This window comes from Cricetulus griseus, chromosome 8 (genome assembly GCF_003668045.3).
Source record: "Cricetulus griseus strain 17A/GY chromosome 8, alternate assembly CriGri-PICRH-1.0, whole genome shotgun sequence".
Classification (NCBI taxonomy): domain Eukaryota; kingdom Metazoa; phylum Chordata; class Mammalia; order Rodentia; family Cricetidae; genus Cricetulus; species Cricetulus griseus.
In genome coordinates, this window is record NC_048601.1 from 51360277 (window position 1) to 51385692 (window position 25416).

General features: G+C 41.8%; 1 protein-coding gene across 1 annotated transcript in view; it reads left to right on the forward strand.

Moving 5' to 3' along the window:
* Prickle2 (prickle planar cell polarity protein 2) overlaps positions 1–25416 on the forward strand; it is a 332035-nt gene that overhangs the window by 247832 nt on the left and 58787 nt on the right. The window contains exon 3 of the mRNA XM_035448437.1: positions 3357–3540. Coding sequence (XP_035304328.1) covers positions 3357–3540 — 184 coding nt within the window. The remainder of the gene's footprint in view (positions 1–3356; positions 3541–25416) is intronic.

Genomic DNA, 25416 nt, shown 5'->3' on the forward strand with positions numbered 1-25416 from the left:
AATTTTCCACGGGTAAAGGGGAGAGAAAAAGAGAACTTAAAGCTGTTTATAATCACTTCCAAAGCCAGATCTCTGCATCTGTCAGAAGTATTAACTAGCAAGGTAGAACCTTTGCCCTCACAAGTCACCCTCCCGTCCATTTATAATGAGGTCCTCCAGGTCATGCAAGTCAGTTAATTGGCATAAATCATTAGTCTTCATGCAAACACTGTGATTGCTGGTAGAAATGACTGGGTGGACTATGCTGAGATAGTTCAGGAAATGGCATCCCCTTGACAATATTGTATAACCTGTAAAAGAGGGGGTTGTGGATCCCATGCTACAGAACCAAATGAATTGATCACTGCAGATGTGGTGAGGCATTTGGAAAGGTTATGGGGGGCAAAGGCTGGGAAGGGAGGTGAACGTAGCATTTCCACTCTCTGAATCAGGGATGATTTCTTGGAAACCTGTCATTGACAAATCCAATTATGTAGCGGTAGAATGTCAACTCTGACAGAATGAAACCAATGCATTCTGTGTGTGTATGTGTGAGTGTGCGTACTGAAGCATACACACAGGTGCATTTAATGAAATTCTGCCTTACTAGCTGGGTCTATGTTCATAAATGTGTATTTTTTAAATAAAATCCAAATCTTATATTTTCATATCATAAATATATGCTTTTACATCCATGCACACACACACACACACACACACACACACACACACACACACACACACACTCCTGATTATGCTTTATTTGAGTGAAGTTATTTAATTAGTATATTAAAAGAGAAAGCTGTTAGCTGCCACTGTATTTTTCAAAAAGGAAGAGAGAGATTGAGGAACCAGAGATGCCTCCTGGCTTTGCCTCTGTCTCACTGCTCCTTTCAAAGCACCTCAGACTTGGGTTTCCAACTTGTAAATGGATATTATTAAATTAGCTTCTCCAGTGGTTGTCAGGGAATCACTCAAAGGTTCCAGATTCTTTGCAAATAAAGATGCCTTGCTGTGGGAGCTCCAGTTAATTATAAATGAGGAGTAGAGGGCTGGCAGCTAGCAGAGAAGACAGATAAAGCCCTTGTGGTTTTGATTTACTGGGTTTATTTTCTTTCTTTCTTCCTTTTTTCCTCCTTGACTTTGCTTTTTCTGAGTGATTTTGCTGTTATTGTTCAGGAGTGAACAGCTATTCCATGTGCAATCAAGTCTGTAATATTTGTGATTAGGGCTTAGCCAGGCCTTCTTTTGGCTCCTCATTCTGCCCTCCCTTTAGGGATTCCTTCCAGCAAGTTCCAAAGAAGGCATATTATAATCACTTAAGAAGATGATCATCTTCCATAGCCTGGCCCTTGAGACAATGAAAATCAAAACCACAATTAGATATCATATCACATCCACTAGGGTGGCCACAGTCAACAAAGTAGACCATAATACATGTGGCGGGAGTTAGAGAAATTGTAATCTGCCTTCATTGAAGGTAGGAACTTCAAATTGTTTAGATATTTTGGATATAATTTGACAGGTCCTCAAAATGATGAACATAAAGTTACCATGTGATGAAGTGATTCCATTGCTAGGTATATGCCCAAGAGAAGTGATTGTATAGATCTATACAACATCTTGAACCTCAACATTAAAATTACAATTGTTCCAAAAATGAAGAGTCCAAATATCTACCAGTTGATGAGTGCACAGATGCAATACATTCCCACAATGGAATATTTATCAGCAATAAATAAAAGCATTCAAGAGACTGATGTATGCTACAGCATGGATAAAGTATAACATTATTTCATGTGAAAGAAGCTAGTTTCAAATGATTATATTTTGTATGGTTCCTTTATATGAAATGTCCAAAATAGGCAAAACCAACAGAGACAGAAAGATTAGTGGTTGTCAGGGTATGTGAGCTTGGGCTATGAGAAGTACTGTTCATGCTCATGGGTTTAGTGGGCATGTCTAAAATTAGTGGTGGTTGTGAAATTTTGACTATATTAAGAGCTAGTGAATTATATGCTTTAGAAGGGTAGGTTCTGTGCTATGAGGATTATCTTAACAAAGCTGTTGTCACAAATTTCAGACACATGTGGCGATTAGAATCCTGGGTTCTTTCATTGCCTTTCTAACACACTACAAAAAGATCAGCGTACGCATGGAATAGCTTGTTAAAGTTTGCCTCCTCCATTCTATTCTGGTTTTTATTGGTAAAAGAGAGAAACGGGTGTGTGTTGACTTTTCCTTTTCATTGCTACAGTGTTTAGATAGGGACAGGGTTAAGAGAGCAGCTGGAAACCTTGAGGGAAATGCTCAGTTTGAGGAGTTTGCATCCTTGACTGGTGCTATGGAAAAATTTGGAAACTCAGCTGAGGAGGTGGAACAAAGCCAGGCATGGTGGCACACACTTGTAATTTCAGCACTGGGGAGGGAGAAGAAGGTTAAGACAGGTGGATCGCTGGGGCTTGCTGGCCACCAGTCTAACCTTTTTGGTGGACTCTAGGCCAATAAGAAACACCATCTTACAAAACAAGATAAACATCAACCAAGGACACCCCCTATCTCTGTCTAAGGGGGAAAAAGGAATTCACATGTGTGAAGTTATATAAAATAAATACAAACAATGGTACATTTTGAGTTTAAGACTCAGAAACAGGAACCTTTAATGGCAGTGATATTATTTTCCTATGAAGATCTTGGGGCCACATTTGTTTTAGTGAAAAACTATTCTTACTCCTAAAGAAAAAAATAACTCCTATGGTTCTTTTTATAACCTGATTAACCTGATTTGGTTTTGTTGCTGGGTTGTTGCTTTTTTGTTTGTTTGTTTTCTGTTTTGCATGATTTAGGAACTTTAAAAAAAAAAAGGAACATGTCAGTGCTTGTTAAATCGAGTAATATTTCTGGTTAGTGTGTGGATTTATTGCTATAAATGTGGTCATGGTCCATATCTAGATGATGATGATGATGATGATGATGATGATTGTGTGTGCATGTGTGTCTGTCTCTGTGTGTCTGTCTGTCTCTGTGTATGTGTGTGTGTCTGTGTGTCTGTCTGTCTTTCTGTGTGTGTCTGTCTGTCTGTCTCTGTGTGTGTGTGTGTCTGTCTGTCTGTCTCTCTGTGTGTGTTTGTGTGTGTGTGGATTTGGAACAAGAGGCTGGGTCTGTGTCAACATCATCAGCATGCTCATCTGGTTGTCCCTGATCTCCTAAATGGCTTTCATGTGCTGTGTGCTGTGTCCCTTTATAAACCTGTATTCTCTAGGTTGTGGCTGGTGAATGTGTTTATGGGTTGGAATCCAAAGGCTGGTGACTAGCAGCCTCTTGAACAAACTATGGCTTTTTTCTTCCTTCTGACCTGCTGTCTTTGCTGTCTGCAGGAAGATCTGCCTACACTGCAAGTGTCCCCAGGAGGAGCACATGGTAACAGTGATGCCGCTGGAGATGGAGAAGACCATCAGCAAACTCATGTTTGACTTCCAGAGGAACTCGACCTCAGATGATGACTCAGGCTGTGCCTTGGAAGAGTACGCCTGGGTTCCCCCGGGGCTGAAGCCTGAGCAGGTAGCCATCTTGCTGTTAGCTTTAAGTGTTGTCTTTTCAGTGCTCCCACATCCCAGCTTAGAAGGGAAAGGTCGCTCTGCTGATTCAGGGTTGTTTGGCAATAAATGAGATAAAGATATCCCAGGCATCAATGAGAAATGGAGCTGAGCCTAGATTAATCCATCACTAATTCATTCCGTATTGTCGTTGTCACCTGTTTGTGGATTGTCTAGAAACATCTTAGAAATGTTAAATATTAGACTTTATGTTTCGGGGTGTGGGGAGAAGTTTGATAGTATCAATATGAATGGTCAGAAAATAAGATTCTTTATAAAGGAAATGAGGACTTGCCTTCTCAAGGGTATATGCTATGTTTAAATATTAAACTTGACCTTACTTTATAAAGACATTGCTTTTCCCTAAGATATTCCTGGCACTGCACACAGGCTGTAAACATTATGAGCCTGATGAGAATATCTTTTGTCTTTGCTTTCTGTTTTGCATTTTCCCCAGTGATACCCAGCCATTGTCTTGCATTCCATAGTACTTGGTGTTTTCTCCTCCAGAAATCTGCAGTCAGCCTGGCAACACATCTGTAAGCGGGACCCTCTTAGCATCTCCCTGATAATGACTTCAGAGACAGCTAGGATCTTAAAAGTGTTAACTACCATTGTCTTCCCCTGAACCATTCCATTCTTGAGAGAGCCCCCTGTCTGGCTGAGTATTTAGAAGCTCAAACAGCATGACGTTGTGTGTCAGAAACTTTAAGTGTGATAATGCTTTCAGGAAAAGTACTTTGTAATTAAGACCCAAGAATCCACTAATAACCAGAGAAGTGGTTCTTCCACCCTCTCTCTGATTAGCCATTTTCCATTTCCTTTGTCCATTGTCCTACTTTCATTTCTGTTTCTGTGATAAAGTACTCTGCAAAACGAAAAAAAAAAAAAAGGAAAAGAAAAGAAAGACAGCCTTGGAACGTAAAGGTTTATTTTAGCTCACAATTTCAGCTCGCATTGCAGAGCAGTCTCTGTGGCAGAAGCTTGAGACAGCTAGTCATATCACATCGACAGTCAGCAGCAGAGAGGATGAATATGCATGCTTGCTTGTGTTTAACTCTGCTTCTCCACCTTTATGCAGTTCTGGACTCTGCCTAGCAAACGGTTCCTCCCTCAGTGGTCTGGATGTCTCCACACCAATTAACTTAATTGAGGCATGCCCACCAGCCAACCCCGTGCAGACAATCCCTCATTATGACTCTTCCTGGGTGATTCTAAATTGTGTCAACTTGACAATTAATACTGTCCCATCCATATTGATGTACCAAACTGGCATGTGAAGTCTGTCTTATAGGTATGGTTTGTCTAGCCAGAGAAATATTATATAAATGTAGGAATTTTTGACATATAAATTTACATTTCTTTTTTGCGATGCTAGAGGTTAAACTAAGGGCCTTGCATGCTCTAGGTAAATGGCATACCACTGAGATACAATCCCAGCCCACAAGTTTATATTTCCAGCTGAAATTATTTGAGGATCTAGAATTTTATCCCTGCAGAAATACAATTGCTTGGCCATTCTCTTCAGACAAAATCTGACCTTTGCAGGTCGTCTCCGTTTCTGCTATCTCCACTTAATCTTCCTACGTTATTTCCCTATTCGTTCTTCAACCTGTGATCCCTCTTCTAATCACACATAGAAAAGAACGTATCTTGGATGAGGAACAACCACGGAAAACATTTCAATGAGAGTTGAAGTCTGTGCTTTCTTAGGATATTGGCAGAACAACAAAAAAGAGCTTTGTCATAGTTTGTGGGCTGAGATTATTTGTTTCTCTTTTTTTCTGTCTAAAGATTGCAGTGTTGAAGAATTAATTTGAAAAGGAGGAGAGTATCTGAATTTATCTAGGTGCTTGGAAGGTTCTGCTGACTGAATGTCATGGAGATAGCTGTTTCATTTTCCTGCTGACCTTATTTCCAGGAATTTCTTTGTGGCCCATTTTTGTTGTCCTTCACTTAAATGATATTGGTTGCTGTTGAATTGGACCCTGAATTTTCCAATGTTCCTGCTTAAGTAGATTCTTCTCTATGACCCCTAACAATCTTCAGTGATGCTCAGATTCCATGAGAACTTTCTGCTTGTGGTGATCCAAGAAAAGAGACAGTTATATAAGTTAGAATCTTGATTAAACCCACCAGTTCTAATTGTGAATGATTGTAGGCCACTTGACTAGTTCAACTGTCTTGAGGAAATATGAAATCAAAGTTTTTAAATGTATTTTGAAAGAAAATGATGAACACTGTTCAAAAAAATGGTTGGAATTGTGCCAGTTGAAAGGGTGTTCCCATTTTTGCAGTTGTTCTTCAAGAGGTTTTCTTTATTCCAAGCACTCATGAAAATTCTGTATTGCACATAACTTAGAAAGGAAAATGGCTCCCCAGAGACAGAGTATCAGGGTACTTTAAGGGTTCTATATTTTCCCAATAAAATGTGAATCTACTGTTAAAAGTCTTTGAAGAGGTCATGTATGATAGAAATGGACTTCAGGTTTGAAATTTTGAGCTCTTTTAAAGTTTATTATTTACAAAAATATTTATGGGTATGAAGGTTTTAAAAAAACTGTCTGGTATGCACTTAGATTAGAAAAGATGTGATCGCTAAATGCCTTTCCTTAGCAAACGTTCTACTGGTTAATATCACAGTAGTTGATTTGAGAGAAACCATTTTCCCATCAAGAGAAATTACAGTGAATATGAAAAATGCTTCAAGCTAGAGGCAAAATGTTAAAGACTAATTAGGGTAGAGAATAATGTACTTTAATTTTGGTTTGAAATCTTTCCTCTCCATGGCCATGAGACTGGTGTGATACCTTCAGGTAATTTCTTTATTACTCTTTCTCTTGAGTAATTCCTACAGTTTAATAAAATGTCTGTGAAATTCATCTCACACTTAGGGAAGTATTCCTGAATATGGACATTTAATTTCATAGAAATCCACAAGCTTCAAAATCGAACTTTCTTAAACTAGTGTGAAAGTGGTAAACAGAAGGACAATCACCTCATGATTTCAGATGACTCAAAACTGGTTGGTGATAAGTATTCAGACCCTCTACTTCAGCTCACACCATATTAAGGGGTCAGTGTCATTTGGAGAATGCTGGTAGCCAACCAGAGAGCTGCAGTCTACCTTAAGAGGCCACTAGACATCAGTTTTAAGGCTCCAGTTTTTGTTCAGACTCAGTTAAAAATTGTAGCCATCTTCTATAAATGCTTTGTGGCAGGATTATAATGGGTAACCATAAATGAGTTTAAATAAAGCAAATAGCAAGCAAGATTTCTTACTGTTGGAATTCCTAGATGGATAATTCTCATTTTAGGAGAAGTTCCATGTATTAAAGAATGGCTAGTAGGATCTTTGACCTCCACCTACCAGATGCCAGGAGTGTCTCCCAGTTGTGACAGCCAACTATGTCTTCAACATTGTCACATGTTTCCAAAGAATGAAATAGCCATTGGATGAAAGTGTTGTTGACAGTTGGAATGTGAGGGCTGACCAGATGGCTCAGTGGCTAAGAGCATTTGTTGCTCCTGCAGAAGTCCCAGATTCTTTTCCCAGCATCCATCTGGTGACTCACAACCATTCCTAATGCCAGTTCTGGGGGATCTGATCCCCTCTTGTGACCACTTCAGGCACTAGGCATGCACATGGTACATATACATACATGCAGACAAAATATTCATACATACAAAATAAAATAAACATGTATCTATAGACATACAGACATACTTGGAGTGTGTCTCACCAAGATCTGGTCCAATTAAGGCAAACACTAATCATACTCTGGATCCTGGATATCGACTGCTATCTTGTAGTACAGCCAAGTGCTGATAGAGTACTAGGCTCACATGGTAGAGTACTAAACCCATTGTGTTTGAGGCTGTCCCTGTATTCTCCAGTAAGTCAAAACCAGAACTGGAATGGCAGAGGAACCGTTGTGAATGGTTCCCCAGTTTAGAAATAGCTTTCTTCCCCCACCCCCAGATTTTTTTTTAATTTGAATTAGAAACAAGATTGTTTTACATGACAATCCCAGTTCCCTTCTCCCTCCCATCCTACCCTACCACCACCACCCCCAACTAAAACCCTATGTATCACATATCCTTTCTGCTCCCCCGGATGGCGAGACTTTCCATCGGGTGTCTTCAGAGTTTATCATATCCTTTGGATTAGGGCCTAGGCCCACCCCCGTGTGTCTTGGCTCAGGGAGTATTCCTCTATGTGGAATGAGCTCCCAAAGTCCACACCTCTACTAGGGATAAGTACTGAACTACTACAGCAGGTCCCATAGATTTCTGAGGTTTCCTCACCGAAACCCATGTTCCTGGGGTCTGGTTCAGTCCCGTGCTGGTATCCCAGCTATCAGTCTGGGGAGCAAGAGTTCCCCGATGTTCAGATCAGCTGTTTCTGTGGGTTTCTCCAGCCTGATCTGGACCCCTTTGCTCTTCACTCATCTTTCTCTGCATCTGGATTCCAGTTCAGTTCAGTGATTAATTGTGGGTGTCTGCTTCTACTTACACCAGCTGCTGGGTGAGGGATATCGGGTAGCATATAAGTCAATCATCAATCTTATTATCAGGGGAGGGCATTTGAAGTAGCCTCTCCTCTGTTGCTTAGATTGTTAGCTGGTGTCATCTTTGTAGATCCTCAGACATTTCCCTAGTGCCTGATTTCTCTGTAAACCTAAAATGTTTCCCTCTATTATGGTATCTCCATTCTTTATTCTTCACCTGACTCAACCTTTCTGCTCCCTCATGTCCTCAGCACCCCTCCTCTTCTCCCCTTCTCATTCTCCTAGCTCCCTCTCCCCTCTTCCTGTGCTCCCAATTTGCTCAGGGGATCTTGACCCTTTCCCCTTCTCCAGGGGACCATGTAGGAAATAGCTTTCTTAAGGGAAGATTTATAGTCAAAAAGGAAAAAAAGTGGGAGCTGGAGAGATGGCACAGTGGTTCAGAACACTTACTTCTCGTCAGTGCTCTTAACCTCTGATCCATCTCTCCAGCCCGATCTCTTGCCTTTTTGTGTCTGCTATTTTATGGAGGTTTCCTTAAAAATCAAGGTACTCCAATGCATAGTTTTGCTTATCGTTAGATAATCCACTGGAGTAAAACTGGGCAAGCAGGAATGACCTTCCTTGCACTGGTGTGATTGTTAGTGCTGACAACAGAATTGAGAATCACCTTAGAGATAAATCTGTGGGCCTGTCCCTGAGGGATTTTCTAAATGAGATTAAGTGATGTGGGAAGGCCCAGGCTAACTACCAGACTGAATAAAAAGGAGCAACAAGCCGAGAGCTTGTTCATTCATCTCTCAGCTTCCTTATTACAGGTGACATGTGACCAACTGCAGCCACCATGCCATTCTTGTCATGATGAACCCTCAAACTGTGAGCCAGAACACACCCTTCCCTCCTTAATTTGCTTTTGTCACTCACATACTTGATGTAGTTGGCTTGTGAAGGAACTGATGGCCCTGGACTTCATTTAGGGCACAAAGACAAAGGCTTGCTAGCTGGGAAATGTAAATCAATTCCTGAAACTTGATGACAAGGTGTGAGCAACATTATAGATGCCTGGAGGATGCTGGGGAGGAGGAATCATTGGGATTTAAAAGCTTGGGAACATACTTTTCTTAATATCTAAGACTTTCTTTCACCTGTTGGAAAAAAAAAAAAAGAACACTTGCTTCTCAATTATGCAGACCAGAGTTCAGGTCCCAGCACCCATGTCTGGTGGCTCAGAAGGGATCCCAAGGGATCCAGCTCTAAGAGATCCCAAGTGGTGCTCTGTCCTCTGCAGTCACTTGCACACACGTATGTACCTATATTCAGACATGTGCACACACACATCAAAAACAAGATAAGACATATTTTCTAAAAGAAAATAGAAAGCATCTAAAACAGCAAATGCAGATCATTTCCACCAAACGTTTTAGCAGGTTCAAGTGCCTGTGTCCTTTTGTGTTGTTTTGGATAAAAATGTGTTATGATCTCCACGTTCCCTGAGATGACTTTTTCTTTTCTTGCACTATGAACATTTTTTTCTGTGTCAATTCATTTCAAAGCAAATTCTCTTCAATAGTAATTAGATTTCCCATTGTCTAATCTGGTGCCACTCACTTTCAGGATGCTGAACATTTGGAAGTATATTGGGGTGGGGGTCAGGGGAAGTTAATTCTCTAAAGGACTGGCTGATTCTATCAGTATATGAGTAGACTTTGAGGGACTAAACAGCCTAAAAATAGCCAGATGAGGATAAAGAAGAATGGCCACCATGGACACCAGGAGCTCAAGGTTTGATTTGACTGCTGCTTTGTTGTTAGTTTACATCTGAATGGTGTGCAACAGCAGTAACTAGCTGTGTGGGTCTCCTAAACATCCCTGCTCCTCTCTGTGAGAACAACCTGTAAGAGGAGTGTCCCATGCAAGCTGCTCTAAGGCGTTTGTTCACTGTGACAAACTGTCCTCCTGTGAGGTTGTAACTGCATGTTCTCGGGGGCGGGGGGGGGGGGGGAGGGGGTCTTCTTAGGTAGACATGGCAGTGTTGTTTTTACGATTTCATCCTTTGACTATCCCTTGAAAATCTGAATGGACCCTCAGCTTCCTTCTATCTCCTGAATGTCCTTTTCATTGACATTTTAGATAGTCCTTGTGTCCATGACAGAGTCTCACATATAAATATGCCAAATCCTTAGTCTCCAAAAGTTAGTTAGTAATCTTCCCTTGACCTTAACTATGTCCTACTGCATAAAGTGGAAAGTCAGTTAGTTTTTCCAGATTGTTCCACATTCTCTTCAGACTATCCGAGTAAGAATGAAAAACAGATGCCAGAGTAATTGCCCATTTTTTGACTTTTGAAGCACTCTTCCAATGAAAAAAATAAGACACCCGGTACTCCCAGAGATGAAGTGAGTTTGTTGGTTTTGACCTTCATGAAATTATCTCTATTGAAAGATTACAACTCCTTTTTGTTTCCACTTCCACGCTCATTGCTTATGCTTTAAGCTTTGGATTAAATGTTTGCCCTCTGAGACATTTTTGACCAGCCTGTGATTCAAGATCTGGTCCCGGTTATGAACTTTGTAACAGAGTCTTGTGATTTTCCGCAATGTGCAGCAAGCTCACAGTTAGGTGTTTATTGGTATTGTGATTTGCTTACTCTTTCACTCGCCTCATTGACTTAAACTCTTGGGAGGGCAGAGATCTTGCCTACTTTGTTCTTTAGGGACCCACCCCAACAGCAGCCTGCAGCACCCCAAAATCAGGCTAAAGCACGGTTCCTGATAGATTGTAGGCACCAAGCAAGAAGTTATCAAGAGTCAGGCCAGCAGGCATTCCCTGCAGAAGAAGAAATGTTCATGGATACATCACATCAAAAGATGACATTTGTTTTGTTTGTTTCCCCTCAATGGGAGATTGTTTCTTATCAGCTGTTTCCATTCCCTGTGCTTCCTCTGACTATATGCACTCTAAGCAGATTCCTAGCCACCTTAATCCCACTAGACGTTTGTGAGGCTGCAGGAAGGCAGGAGAGGGTAACAGGCTGTATGGCCTCTGCTGTAATGCAGACCTGAATCAGCACCGCTGGCTCCAAGACCAGGGTCTGGAGCAGTGGGGGAGGAGCCGAGGGCTGGCAGCAGATCGCTGTTTCCCAACCAAGGCATCATCTGTGTCTGAGTCAAAGTCTCTGGAGCTGCAAAGCCTTGGCCTGCAAAAACAGCAGCCCATCCCAGGAGGGGGTCTAGCCTCTGAAGTCGGGCACATCTGGACTACTGACATGTCGCTTTCTGACCTCAGGAAAGTTGTTCAGCTCCCAGGAGACTCTGTCCCCTTTTGAGGAGGAGAAGAACAGTGGCAATGGCAGTGTTATTTGGCTTTCAGTACAGACTTGTGTGCTCACCACCGTTTTTCATGGGCCTGCCTACATGTGTGCATGTTCATGCATGTGAGTACACATGTATGTGGAGATCAAAGGACAACCTTGGGTGTCAATCCTCAGACATAATCCACCAATGTTTTTTGTTTTGTTTTGTTTGTTTTACAGTCTCTCTGTAGCCTGGAGTTTGTTAAGTAGGCTAGACTGGCTGAGCAACCCCTAGGGATCCACCTGTCCGCCCTTTCCCATTGCTCAACTCTAAGCACTTGCCACCATACTTAACCACCATATCTATGCCTTCTCACAGTGTGCTCTGGGGATTGAACTCGGGCCCTCGTGTTTGCAAAACAAACACTTTATTAATGGAACTGTCTCTCTAGCTGTCACCACTGTTTAATATATCATTACCTTTTAGGTTTTTGTGCAAGTATGTATTAAATGTTGAGGATAGTCCCCAGCCATCCTCTCTTTTCTTGCCTTTCCCTCTTCCCAATAGTTCTCTTGTCTGTTTTCCTTCTGCTCTCATGTCTTAGGATTTTATGCACCTATATAAAACCTGGGAACCATAAATGAGAGAAAGCATATAATAGTTGTCTTCTGGAGACTGGTTTAATTTTATTATCTCTCGTTCCAACCATTTTCCTGCAAACGGCATAACTTTGTTCTTCTTTATGGCTAAAAAAATTCCACTGTGTATATATAATATACCCCAATTTCTTTATCTGTTCCTCTGCTGTAGGATAAATAGGTTGGCTCCATAACTTAGTGATTGCAAACAGTGCAAGGTTCTCTGTGGTATGCTCTCTTGGAGTCCTTTGCCAGTCACCACCATTTTTTAGCAACCTTATTTTATCTCCATTGTAGAAGTGAGTAAACCAAGGCTCAGAGAACTTAAATAACTTGCAGATAGCCAGACCCTGGAACCAACATGTTTAGACTTGTGGGTTCCAGGACTGGCCTGGCTCTGACTGAAGACTTATGGCGCACACAGACATTGCTCAATCAAATAGTTGCTTCTTTGCCACCCTTCTTAGAAGATGACATCGACTAAATGACTACCCCTGCTCTGAGTTGGCCCACAGAGGCAAAAGTAATGTTTGGCTGTCCAGGAAAGAGGAAGGTTAGGTGGGGATGTGGGAGAGGGAATTAGCATAGATTTTAAAGTAATCCTGGGTTCCAGTTTCTTCTCAGCTTTCTCGGAGGCTGTGTAGCTCTGCATCCCTCTGGAGTGTGCCACAAGCCTGACTCACAAGGGCTTTAATGGAAAATCTTCAAGTCCTACACATCCAGGACTCTCCTCAGATGCTCTGTCTGAGGTTGGGTTAAAAATATTGATGCCATCAGAGTGAGGTCATCTAGGGTTGCAAGAATGGATTCTTTTTCTCTAGTCATTTAAAGAATAAAAAGGCTGGGAAAGCAAGGTCTCAGCACTCAGCCAGATTTTTCTGAAAGCAGAAACAAAAGCCCGCGCCTCCTCCCCACCACACACAAACCCCCCACACACTTCCCCCCTCTACACACACACCCCACACAAGAGCACCCCACCAGACAGACTCCTCAAGGTGAAGAGATGACCCAGAGCTGATGCTTGCATCTGCTTGAAGAGTCAGGAGGGTTTTTTGTTTTTGTTTTGTTTTTTTTTTTTTTTTTTAATGTGTTTGGGAACTGAGTGGATTTTCTTTCTCCTTCAGAATAGAAGCCCAGATCTTTGTTTTGGAGAAGTACCAGCTAGCGATCTTATTAAATGTTTTAATACTGATTAAAACTATATTAATCTACCTAAAGCCTCTTTTCCCTGATGTCTCCCTGCCGGGAATCTGACTCCTATGACTATACAACTTAATGCTAATCATCTTCTCTGGCCCCACTCTGCCTAAGCTGCTTGGACAAAGACCCAGGCAGAGCCACCTGAATCTGGATTATCCACTACCTCAAGCAAGCTTCAGGACCGTCTGCTTAAGAAATGAAAACTGCCCAGAGGTGGCGGTGAACACCTTTTATCCCAGCACTTGGGAGGCAGAGGCAGGAAGATCTCTGTGAGTTCAAGGCCAACCCGGGGCCAGCCTGGTCTACGGAGTGAGTTCCAGGACAGCTGGGACTACACAGGGAAACCCTATCTAGAGAAACCAAAAAAAAAAAAAAAAAAAAAAAAGAATATGTGGAAGCATATGCTAGAAAATAATGTAGAAAAGGAATGACTACCAGGCTTTTTGCTTATTAATTTATTTCTTCAGCAAACATTTATTATATTCTAACTATATATAGATATATCTCAGCCATTGATTGAGAGTTTGGGCACTGTGGATAAAACAATTAAAAAGATAATTAAAGTCCCCACTACACTGTAGCTGTAAGGATGATGAAGGGAGATTAAGAAACAAACACATGATCAAAGTAACTCCAGATTATTGTTTTTAAGAAAGTGTGGTGATGTTCATAGTGGTGAATAATAGTGTCGGACACCGCCCTGAGTTTCACACCTTGTGTCTCATTCAAGCTGTGTAAGACTATGATTCCAATGACGTGACTATGGTCCTGAGTGTTCGATTAGTTCATTTGGCCTGATCTTTGAGGAGGTGGCAGCTGAGTTGCTGCTGAGTGACATGAAGAGGTCTGCTTTGCAACATCAGCCTGGTTTGTGGGTTCCTCTGAGTGAAGCTTAAATTAAACAAGATTGGCACTTATTTTATAAAAAGCATTTGAGAAGAATGTTGAAGGATAATTTGGGGATAAGTGAATGGAGTCCACACAGTGGCCAACTTTTGCCAAGGCATCCAGAGGCACGAGGGCCAGGAGACCTCACTGCCATACATGTCCAGCCTCTAGTGCCGTGATTCTTCTGTGGAAGTAGAACAGCTAATAACACTCATTCAGAGGGGGCTATGGAAGCCCTAAGAACAACGGCCATGTGCTAGATTTGTAGTAGACAAACCCCCTATCGTCTTCCCTGCCTATAATACGAACTTATTATAGGGATTTTCTGCATTTTCTTCTTCACCACTGGAAGCTCGAAGCCCAATTATCTCAGGTGCATGTTTACCATTGATAACCAGGTGGTTCATGAAGAAACCATGCTATTTAATCTCCCTTATAAATGCTGAGGTTCAGAGGCGGTCAGCAAATAGATAGAAGCTAGTAAGCCCAGAGCTGGATCTACAGTCCATATCTGCCTCATCCCAGGGGCCATTGGGCTAGCCTCCTCCACTCTGCCTCTCCCTGGGTTCATCACCCAGGGTATCAGATACAATGAAAGAGTAGAGCAGTGTGTTTCCCACCAGCTTCCTTTCTCTGATTAGAAGTTTCTCCTAATCTTGGGTTGGCCTTGGTGACTAAAGAGTTTCCCCATCTTTACAGGAAGCAGCCCGCTCCTACCTTCCAGGACCTGTCCCTATTGTCAATCTCTTGTTTGTCTTTGACACGTCATCATCTCTCATTCTATCCTAACTTTACTTCATCCAGGCTCTCCTGTTCCTGGTACAGTGTCATACATCTGGGCATCAGTGGTGATAACTTATTCATCCAGGGCTTACACGCTGAGTGCCAACCACCTTCCCAACACTTTCCTAGTCACTAGAGGAAGGGATGGATGTCTCTACCCTTATGCAGGTGACAGTCCACTGGAGAATACAGATGGATTAAACCTCTGTAAAAAACTGTCATTAGGCTTGCCATCCATTTCCAGAACAGTGTTTTCATCCCATCATTCCAGCAGCATACGCTGAGCTCCAGATGAAATTCCATGACTGCAGCGAGCTGCATGCTTCTGCAACTGAGCGGGTAGATTCTGTTCCCCCAGTACTGTAGTTCCTGCTTAGGCTTCACTGTCATTCACCCCAATGTTTTCAGTGCGATTCCAGAGAAGAGTGGGGAAGGGAGGCCTCCAGGCAATCTCCTCCATGATTCTCAGGAAATTAGTCACATGAGCAATGTGTGTTTATCTTGGCTCCAGAGAAGCCCTTGTGTCATTGGATGGAGAGGGGAAATATGCATGTATGTGCAGTATTCAATACAACAGCCTCTTAATAAACTTGTTTTCAACAGAGTTGTCAGGGATGGGGCTAGAACCTGGGTTCCCAGGCCTTGGAGCCTCTGCCAGATGAAGTCAGCAACAATGTGGCCAGATTCCTCCAGCAAGGACTTGTCAAGGCTCATGTACAGAATGTGAAGGCCAGGGAAGCCAAGGAGCATTTGCAAGGGCAGGATAGAGCCTGCTATTGAAGTTCTCACTCTCTGTACAAATAGCTCCAGCCTTCTCTGTGAATATGTCCTCAGGTACTGAAGAGTGGGTGTGGGCCCCTGGAGTTGGACTTCCTATGTGAATTTATAGCTGAACACACTCTGGGCTAATTGGGCAGTCTGTCCTGTCTGCTTGGGTGAGAGCTGGCCTACTCTCCAGGTGATCTGATCAGTCTTAGGGCTTGTGGGATATTTTTAGTAACAGTGGGATGGCTAGATGAATTCACCATCAATCCACATCAGGTAACTAACTTCCTTCTTCTTTTGGGGTCTTGTTATTTGTTTGTTTTGGAGGTTTTTTTTCCTAGATAGGGTTTCTCTGTGTAGCTCTGACTGTCCTGGAACTTACTTTGTAGACCAGGCTGGCCTAAAACTCAGAGATCCTCCTGCCTTTTCCTTTTGGAGGTCTGGGATTAAAGGCCTGCACCACCACTGCCTGGACCTTCCATACCTTTCTGCCTGTTTGCCTGTCCATCTGTTCAACCAGTCTAGCATTTAACTATTTATTCCTTAAGTAGTTGTTTATTAAGTGCATATTGTGTGCAAGTAATTAGACTGGGAGGTTCCTTTCCAGACACAATGTGACACCCCCAGTCTTGTGATTTTACATTACGTGCCATAGTGAATTTCTACCTCACAAGGAGAGACAGAGGGTTCTTGTTCATGCAAGACCCACACTGACTTTAATCTTTGATCTTATCTTCACGTTGTTTCTAACTGTTATATTCCTGTCCTTCCGGGCTAGGCTGGGATCCCTCTGTGCTCATAATTTTGACATTTGTTTGCTCTGTGTTCAAATACTGACTCTGCTACTGTCTTATATAGGCCAATTTACCTTCATAGACGTTTTATTCATCTTTGGAAAGTAAGAATGCCATCACCTAACTATTGCATGGTTACAAGGATTCAGAGAGACAATGTCCTAGGGACTGATGCTTTCAAAATGACTACTGGTTCCAACAGTAAAAAGTGGGAAAACACTCAGATGTCTGTCAACAAATGAATAAACAAGTGTTACATTTGTACAACATGCTGCTATTGTTTGCAGTAAAATGGAGCAAAACTTTGATATATACAACAATGTGAATGGATCTCATATAATTCTGCCAAATAAGGGAGTGAGACAAAAAAGATACATGCAGTATGATTCTATGTATCTAAAACTCTGGATAATGCAAATTTACATTGACAGAAGATCAGTGGTCCTTTGTGAGTCAGGTAATATGGGAAGTAGATAGGAAAAGAAAAGAACAAAAAGTCCAACCTTTAGGAGGTGATAGGTGGGTACACCATCTTGAGTATGCTAACACTAATATAAGGGTGCACCTATGTCAATCAAATTGTATCTGTACTTTAAATATGTAAAACTTGTTATATGTCAAACACTCCAGCAAGAGATGAGAAATTGCTCTTCAGAAAGCAGGAAGGCACAGCAGTGGAACCTTCCTAAGGCTCTATGACTTGCCTTGGGAAGTAATTGAGCCTTCTGGCCAATTACTGTCAGAATGACCCACTCAATATTAATTATGCACAATAAAAAGTGGAATTGGAGGCAGAGATTCAACAAAATCTAAATGGATGGTACCGGCAGCTCAGCTCTAAAACCTTGCTTATTTCATCATCTGTAAGTTCCCGAGGGTAATATGTAATATGTAATTGGCACTCGGTAACTAACATTTCTGGCTTATGGGATGTAAGTTAGGGAGATCAAGACTCAGCAGTCAAATCTTTCTCAGGAAAGCTGATTATTCCAGAAGTTTCTCAAACAAAAGAATGAATCTATAGCCCAGGAGCTTGAATGATGTCTGGTCTGCCACACTGCAGGTATACAGTCTGCATTGCATGAAGGTGTCTGGGTGAAGGAGCTATGGGAAACTTATGCTCATTTGGGCTGTGGTGGCTTCAAGCAGTGCATCATTTAACAGATGACACCTCACAGCTTACCTGACTGTGATGCAGGGCTCCTTCTGCCTTCATTGGGTATGTCCTTTTTCTCACTTGTAGTTAGGAGCTCTATAACTCAAACTTACATAAGAGCCTAGTAGTAGCTTGAAACATTGACTTCTCTACCACCTTTGGGTCCCTGGGAAACTCATTTTCAGCACTGGCCAAAGAATCAGAGAGAGAGAGAGAGAGAGAGAGAGAGAGAGAGAGAGAGAGAGAGAGAGAGAGAGAGATGCCTCCATCCTTACTGACATCTGAATGCAATGTGAGTAAATTTGGGCTTAGGCTGTACAGGGCTTTGAAACCTCCATCTTCTCCTGGATACCATTACTCTATGTGACCAGTCAAGAGTTCATCTTGATGGATGGGCTGTAAGAAACTGCTTGATTGAGATAGAGCCATTGGGTAGTCCTTCTGAAAAGATCGGCTGTAAAACATGGTTTTGGATTAGCTGCACTGGGAACCTCTCACAGTTGTGCCAATCTAGGGCTGCATGGTATTTATGATTCAAGGAAGTTAGTTTTTCCTTTCTAATCTATAAAATGAAATGAGTAAGGAGTCTTGCCTCATGGAATAACTAACTGATATCTGGCATTTCAAGAATTATTATTGCTTGGCAGTGGTCAGCAGTTGATATGAAAACATTTGTCTAGGCAAGGCCTAACTGAGGAAATAAAACTAAGATTAAAGTCTCAAATATCGTCCAGAAGTTGCAGAGCAAGAACAATGGAATTCAAGGATATAAGCAGAGAGATACAGAAACTACATAGCCCAAGCCTTGCATCTGACAGTCAAGATAGCCTCCAAGGAAGTACAACATATGCCCTGATGTCAGGCTGTCAGAGGTGAGGGACAGATAACTCACGCTAGCTACCACTCTTCGAATGACATCAAGAGAATGTCTTCCAGTTTCCAATGGCCACTTGCGCTGTGAGGTTATGAAACAGGTTTTTCCTATTCTCTGTAAAGCAAGAATAAACAAGGCAGTGTTTCTAGTTCATAGCAGAACAGTGGCAAGAGATCATGAAATATAATTACCACCGTCACGGCTTGTTCCATAACTTTCATGACGTTTGTCCTTTTGATCTACCAAGGCCACAAAGAGACATCTTGCGGTGGTTATAGATGTGTATCTCTGTATATTTCAGCTTTTCCTTTGTGAAGGCATTTTGGGATGCTTGCAAGTTTATGATTATATTACATATTAAACAGATTCTTACTTGTATTTTGGATAGATTGTATTTTTTTTCTTTTTTCTTTTTTGGCAGTAGGAAAGATTGAATCTAGAGCCTCAGGCATGTGAGACAAACTCTCTTCCACCCAGCTACTGCCTCTTTTTTTTCATTTTTGTTTTTGCATTTAACTTACTTTAATATAAAAGTAATTTTTGTAATTTAAAAAGTATTTATGGACACAGACACTAGAATTCTATCTAAATGCTGGCAGCTATTACAAAGTAATTGGCAAGTTGCATTACTTATAGTTTTTTAATGGTCAAAGATCTCCTAATCAGTTATAACATTCTTTTTTATGTTTCCCAGTTATATTTGCTTAAATTCTATTTTGCACAGTGTTAACATGGCATACCATCTTTCCTTTGGTGAAAAATTATAAGGCTATGCCTTTTTATCCTTCCTTTTCTCTCTTACATGGAACTCTAGGTAGTACATGATAGATAATGCATTTTGATTTTAAATAAAATATGGATACCTATCATTCAAATGTTGGTAGACATTATATATTTTTATTTATTCTGATGATGTGCATAGTAAAAGCTTCCAGCTTACTTTGTATTTTGTCTTTTCTCACACATGTGCACACACACATACGCGCGCGCGCGCACACACACACGCACACGCACACACACACACACACACACACACACACACACACACACACACACCAGAAACACACAGAGGGAGGGAGAGAGCCTGCTCACATATATGTGTACCCCGTGCATGTGTGGGTACCTGCAGAGATCAGAAGAGGGTATTACATCGCATGGATCTGGAATTAAGTTGTAAGCTGCCCAATGGTGGTGGTAGCAACCAAAGTGAGCCCTCCAAAAGAGCAGCAAGTCCTCTTAACCACTGAGCCATCTTTCCGACTCTGCTCCCTTCATTGGACACAGATAAGAACTGATTCTCAGGCTTTCCATTCATGGGTCTCCTTCCTTCCTGTGGGGGGTGGGGAGGAAGATGAAAAGGAGGAGGAAGAGGAAGAGGAGGAGGAGGAGGAGGAGGAGGAGGAGGAGGAGGAGAAGAAGAAGAAGAAGAAGAAGAAGAAGAAGAAGAAGAAGAAGAAGAAGAAGAAGAAGAAGAAGAAGAAGAAGAAGGAGAAGAAGAAATGAAAAGTATAATTGAAGTTCTTTGTTTTCCTTTCTTATCTGTTTCCTAACAATGTGCAAATAGGGTTTAGGACAATGAGGTAACTACAAAGTCAGAGTGCTGCAGGCTAGGAAAGGGGTGGGGGCATGGTAAAGCAACACTAGAGGGCGCTGCTGCAGCTTGTCCCATCAAGGACCCAGTGTGTCGCAGTGGGACCAAGGTTTGAGATGAGAAGTGGCCAGGCTGGGGTACTGAAGAGCGCCCCTCCCCAAGAGCCACCTCTATTGAGTGACCCTTGTTTATCCTGAGTGTCCCTCTTTATGATTGTTGATCTCCAAATCAGGTTGTTTCTCATGTACTCCTTGAGCAATATGAAGAAGATCCTGAGCTGTAATGGGAATTCTGTGACCACTAAAATGTCCAGTCAACCCTGATAATGAGATTGATGACTGACTTATATGCCACCCGATAGCCCGCATCCAGCAGCTGGTGGAAGTAGAAGCAGACACCCACAACTAATCACTGAACTGAACTTGAATCCAGATGCAAAGTAGGACGAGTGAAGAGCAAAGGAGTCCAGACGAGGCTGGCGAAACCCACAGAAACAGCTGACCTGAACATGGGGGAAACTCTTGCTTCCCAGACTGATAGCTGGGATACCAGCAGGGAACTGATCCAGACCCAAGGAACATGGATTTCATTGAGGAAACCTCAGAAATCTACAGGACCTCCTGTAGTAGTTCAGTACTTATCCCCAGCATAGGTGTGGACTTCGGGAGCCCATTCCACAGAGAGGGATACTCTCTGAGCCAAGACACATGGGGGTGGGCCTAGGCCCTATCCCAAAGGATATGATAGACTCTGATGACCCCCTATGGAAGGCCTCACCCTCCAGGGGAAAGCAGAAAGGATATGTGATAGGTAGGGTTTTAGTTGGGGGGGTGGTGGTAGGGGAGAATGGGAGGGAGAAGGGAACTGGGATTGTCATGTAAAACAATCTTGTTTCTAATTCAAATACAAAAAAATCTGAAAGAAAAAAAAATGTCCAGTCGATGGCTCTAGGCGAGGATATTCTAAAGAGATAAGTGACCCAGTACCCACAGTGGTTTATCTCCATGGAGACACAGCGGGAACCACTGAGCCCTCAGATCCTTTCTTTTGTTGCAGCTCTCATGCCTATGATCTTTCTTGTCTTAGTGAAAACAGAAGGAAAGTTGTATATAGTACTTAAATGTCAGTGTGGATGTATTGTCTGACTCATGTTTTTTCCCTACTGATTTTTCACCATAATTCCAAGAAGTGTTACCAAAGGAGAACATTTGGTCCCAATGTGTAATGAAAATCACTCTCAAGTTGTCAAATTTATTGAGACACACTGGAGAACAGTGGAATCAGGGACTGGGGGAGGGAGCAGTGGGGAGTTAGTTATTCAGTGGATGAGCAATTCCAGCAATGATGGCATGGGGATGACTGCATGGCTGTTTTGAAGTACTTCATACCACTGAACTATATGTGCACTTTAACATAAAAAGTGGTAACTTTTGTTATGTGCATTTTACCACAAAATAAACAAATGTAAAATTGAAGTGAAATAGCACAACGGATAAAATGATTGTGAAGAATTGGACCATTCCCCACAAAGATCCCATGATCTGTTGGGAATAAATCAGGGCACATATACTTCTCTCCCTGTGACCCCAGGGGAAAACTTTTGTCAGGTTCAAGTCAGTATCCATGATATTCACAGCAAAATGTATGTGTACACTTCTAAAAATATGCATAACCAAGCCACACACTTAATTTCCACCTTTGGAATTCAAACTGATCTATAAGATTTTCACAATTACGACTCTAAGCTCCCCTGTTAAGTTTCCTATTTGTGGTTTTAGCAAGAATTATAAACTCAAAGAATGAACAGTGACTACATTCCTTATAATCCATCAAATATTCAGAGCAGAGTGTAATCCTACACATCCATGGAGATGGTGAGAACAATGAGCTTTGGAATCAGGTATAAATTTAAATCCTGGATCCACCTTTACTCTGGAGCATGGAAGATGGCATATGATTTAGTTGATCCTCATTATTCATGATTCCATAGTCACAAATTTGCCTCCTCACCAACATTTCTTTGCAATTATCAAATCAACATGCAGAGTGTTTTCATGACCATTAACAGACATACATAACAAGACAAAAGCCAAGGTGATATTTGGCCTTCTTGGGATCATACTAAATGACCTGATTAGTACTACATTTTCATATTTGGTGGGTTTTGATGGTGCTTTTCCCATTCAAAGTGGTGTGGGAAAATGTGATGGGCAACAAGGTTGCTGTTTATTTTATGTACACACACACACACACACACACAAACACACACACACGCACACACACACACACACACACACACACACACACACACACACACACACACATATATATATATATATATATATATATATATATATATATATTCCAGTCATATACTCCAGTCAGGTATGCCATGAGTTCGATGGGTTGATGGGTTAGTGAATCCATGATACATATTTTTAAAGAGTTCTTAAATAGAAATCCCCATGAACCAAGGTAATAGACCAATCTGCTGATGACATGCATGTCCGAAAAGGGTTGTGGGATCCTGGCTTCTCCCCACTACTCATTCATTCAGCATTTGCTACAGTGTTTCAGAGTTCAGCTTCTGTGAATGAAAAGAGCCCACTGCACTTTGTCAAAAATACCTTCTTATTGCAAGCACACTTGTCTGTCTGCGCTGTGGCAGGGTGCATGGATGTTTAATGATTGGTCCCCTATTTTCCATAGCTAGGGAAGGAATGTATTTTCTTATGACCCCATTAAAGCTAGACATTCACATGTGATGTAATACAACTAATGAAATGTGGACAGGAGCCATACACATCACATATAAGTAGAAAACCTCCCTCTCTCTACTGCCAGCACCAGATAGGCACATGCCAGTATAGCTTCTCCCTCACCTAGCTCTCAGCCTGCCCTCGTAAGGGACGCTTTACAAATGAAGACTAAAATTGGGATGTGTATAGTGTTTTAACATCCAGAATATATAAAGACCCTCTTCAGCCCCCAAAGAAAAAGATGGTTGAAGGGGGAAATGGGGGAATACGCATTTGTCCAGAAAAGACTTACAGACTTTACATAACTGAAAAGATGATCCATCATTGGTTATTAGGGTGATACAAATCCAAACCTCGGAGTGATATCGCTTTATGTATTCACTGAAATAGCTATCGTTTTTTTTGCAAATGGAATATATCAAGTGTTGGCAGAGCTGTGGAGGAATGGGAACCTTTGTGGAAAAGGAAAAGGTGCAGCCACTGTGGGACAGTTTGGTTGTTCCTTAGAAAGTTTAAGAGAAACACCATGTAATCTAGCAGGTACACTTCAAGATATATAGTTCAAAAAGCTGGGGCATGGACATCCAAGTAGATACACAACAAAATGCACCGAGGCTTTCTTTAGAGCAATCAAAAGTAAAAAACAGCCCAAGTTCCCTCAGCAGGTGAATATGGGCAAAATGAGTGTTTGTGTATGCCTGTGTATTTATGCACCTATTCTTACGTAGACCCTGAATATGACTGCTACCCCAGCAACCATTTTGCAGATTTGAGAATAGATGTCATATCACGATGAGTGCAGTAAAGAAAGGAAGAACTCAGTGTCCTGATCCCTTTTTACAAGGTATTGACCCACCCTAAGCCACTCCTCTCAGGCCATCACTAACAAGCAGCCCAGTGCAATTATCATCTCCTCAGTTGTCACTTTCAATAATAGCAATAGCTGATTTGACATTTATACAGCCTTGTAGTTGCCAGTGTCTTTTCACTCTCTGCTAACCTTTAATTGTCATGTTCACTTACTGTGGTTTTAGAGGGCACTGAAATGGGTAGTGTGGCCTTAAAGCTGAAGGCTCAGCCTCTGTCATAATCAAGACTCAACATTAAACATCAATGCAGTTCCCTTCTCCCACACTCCAGGCAAGCATCAACTTTGATTATTCTTGAGTAGCTAGAATCCCTAAAGCAGAAGCTGTTTTCCCCCTTTAAGGGAGAGCCACTGACCACCCCTAACATAGACCGATAATCATGTGCAGCTTAGAAACAGAACTTAGATTAAGGCTTGGGAAGTTCTTATTCATGAAGGTGCGGAATGTTCAACTTATATCCTCTTTAGCTTAAGGAAATCATGCAGCTGGCAGTACATAGTAATTTTAAGTGTTATTCTCTTCTATATTTTGTCAAGGGATTTAGAAAGGAAACAAGAGAGGTGAAAAGAAAAGGACACAGAGAAAAATGGACACTTCTGGGGACATGGGGCTTAGGTCCTGTGAAACAGACTTGGGGACCGAAGATGTACATGTGGTCTAAGGTCTACATGGCTCTCTGTGCATGAACTTGTCTGACCGTGTGATCTGTGGGGACCTCGGAATTCAGTTAATGGGCCACTTGTTATCATAGCCCTGAAGGACCCTTTGTTCTTCAGCTCAACCACTGTTTTTGGTTTTTCAAAAGCTTGCCATAGAAACTGTCCATAGAAATTTCTTTTTGATTTTTTATTTAAAATGTTTCCTACAACATATTTTGGTCATTTTCTTTCCTCTCCTACAGTTCCTCTCCTCCCTTCCCACCAACTTGATGTTCACTCCCAGACCCTCTCCCTAAAAAAGACTCCCAGGAAAAAACAAGCAAAAACAAGAATCAAAACAAACTATAACAGATAAAATCAGTAAGACAAAAAAATAACAAAATAAAATGCGCCAAGAAGTTTCTGGTGACAGAGTCCTAGAACCAGCCTCCTGTACTGCCTTGCAAGCGCCGAGTGGTTAAGTTTTTAGGAATTGTGCAAATATTGTGTGAATCTGTTAAATATAGTCATTAGAAAAATTTAGTCTTATCAACTGATAGTTAAATAAATCATAATAAAAGCAGGGGAGATAAATGGTCCAAACTCTCTTCCTGTGTATTTTAAAACATTGCCTTTGAGGGGAGTTTCACTGTGTGGAATAGGCAGACATACACTGTTGGGTGTACCTACACATCCCTTCTCCCTCCCTCAGCAGGGAGAGCACTGGGGCCTGGGAAGAGCTCCAAAGACACACTTGAGTTCTTGTCTCTTTGAGACTTTGTAGTATTTTAAAGATTTATTTTATTTCATGTGTATGAATGTTTGCTTACACACCACATGGCCTGCAGAGGCCAAAAGAGGGAATTGGAGCCCCTGGAACTGGATTTACAGACATCTGTGAGCTGTCACATGGGTACAAGCCCGTGTCTTCTTCAGGAGCAGCTGGTACTCTTAACCACTGCGTCATCTCTCCAGCCATGCTATAGTTTTTAGTCAGCCTCTCTGGGCTTTTGCATCAGTTTAGCTTTGTGTTTTTGTACTCACTCATCTCTTCTTGTCAAATGCTCCTCCAGAGTAGAAACTTC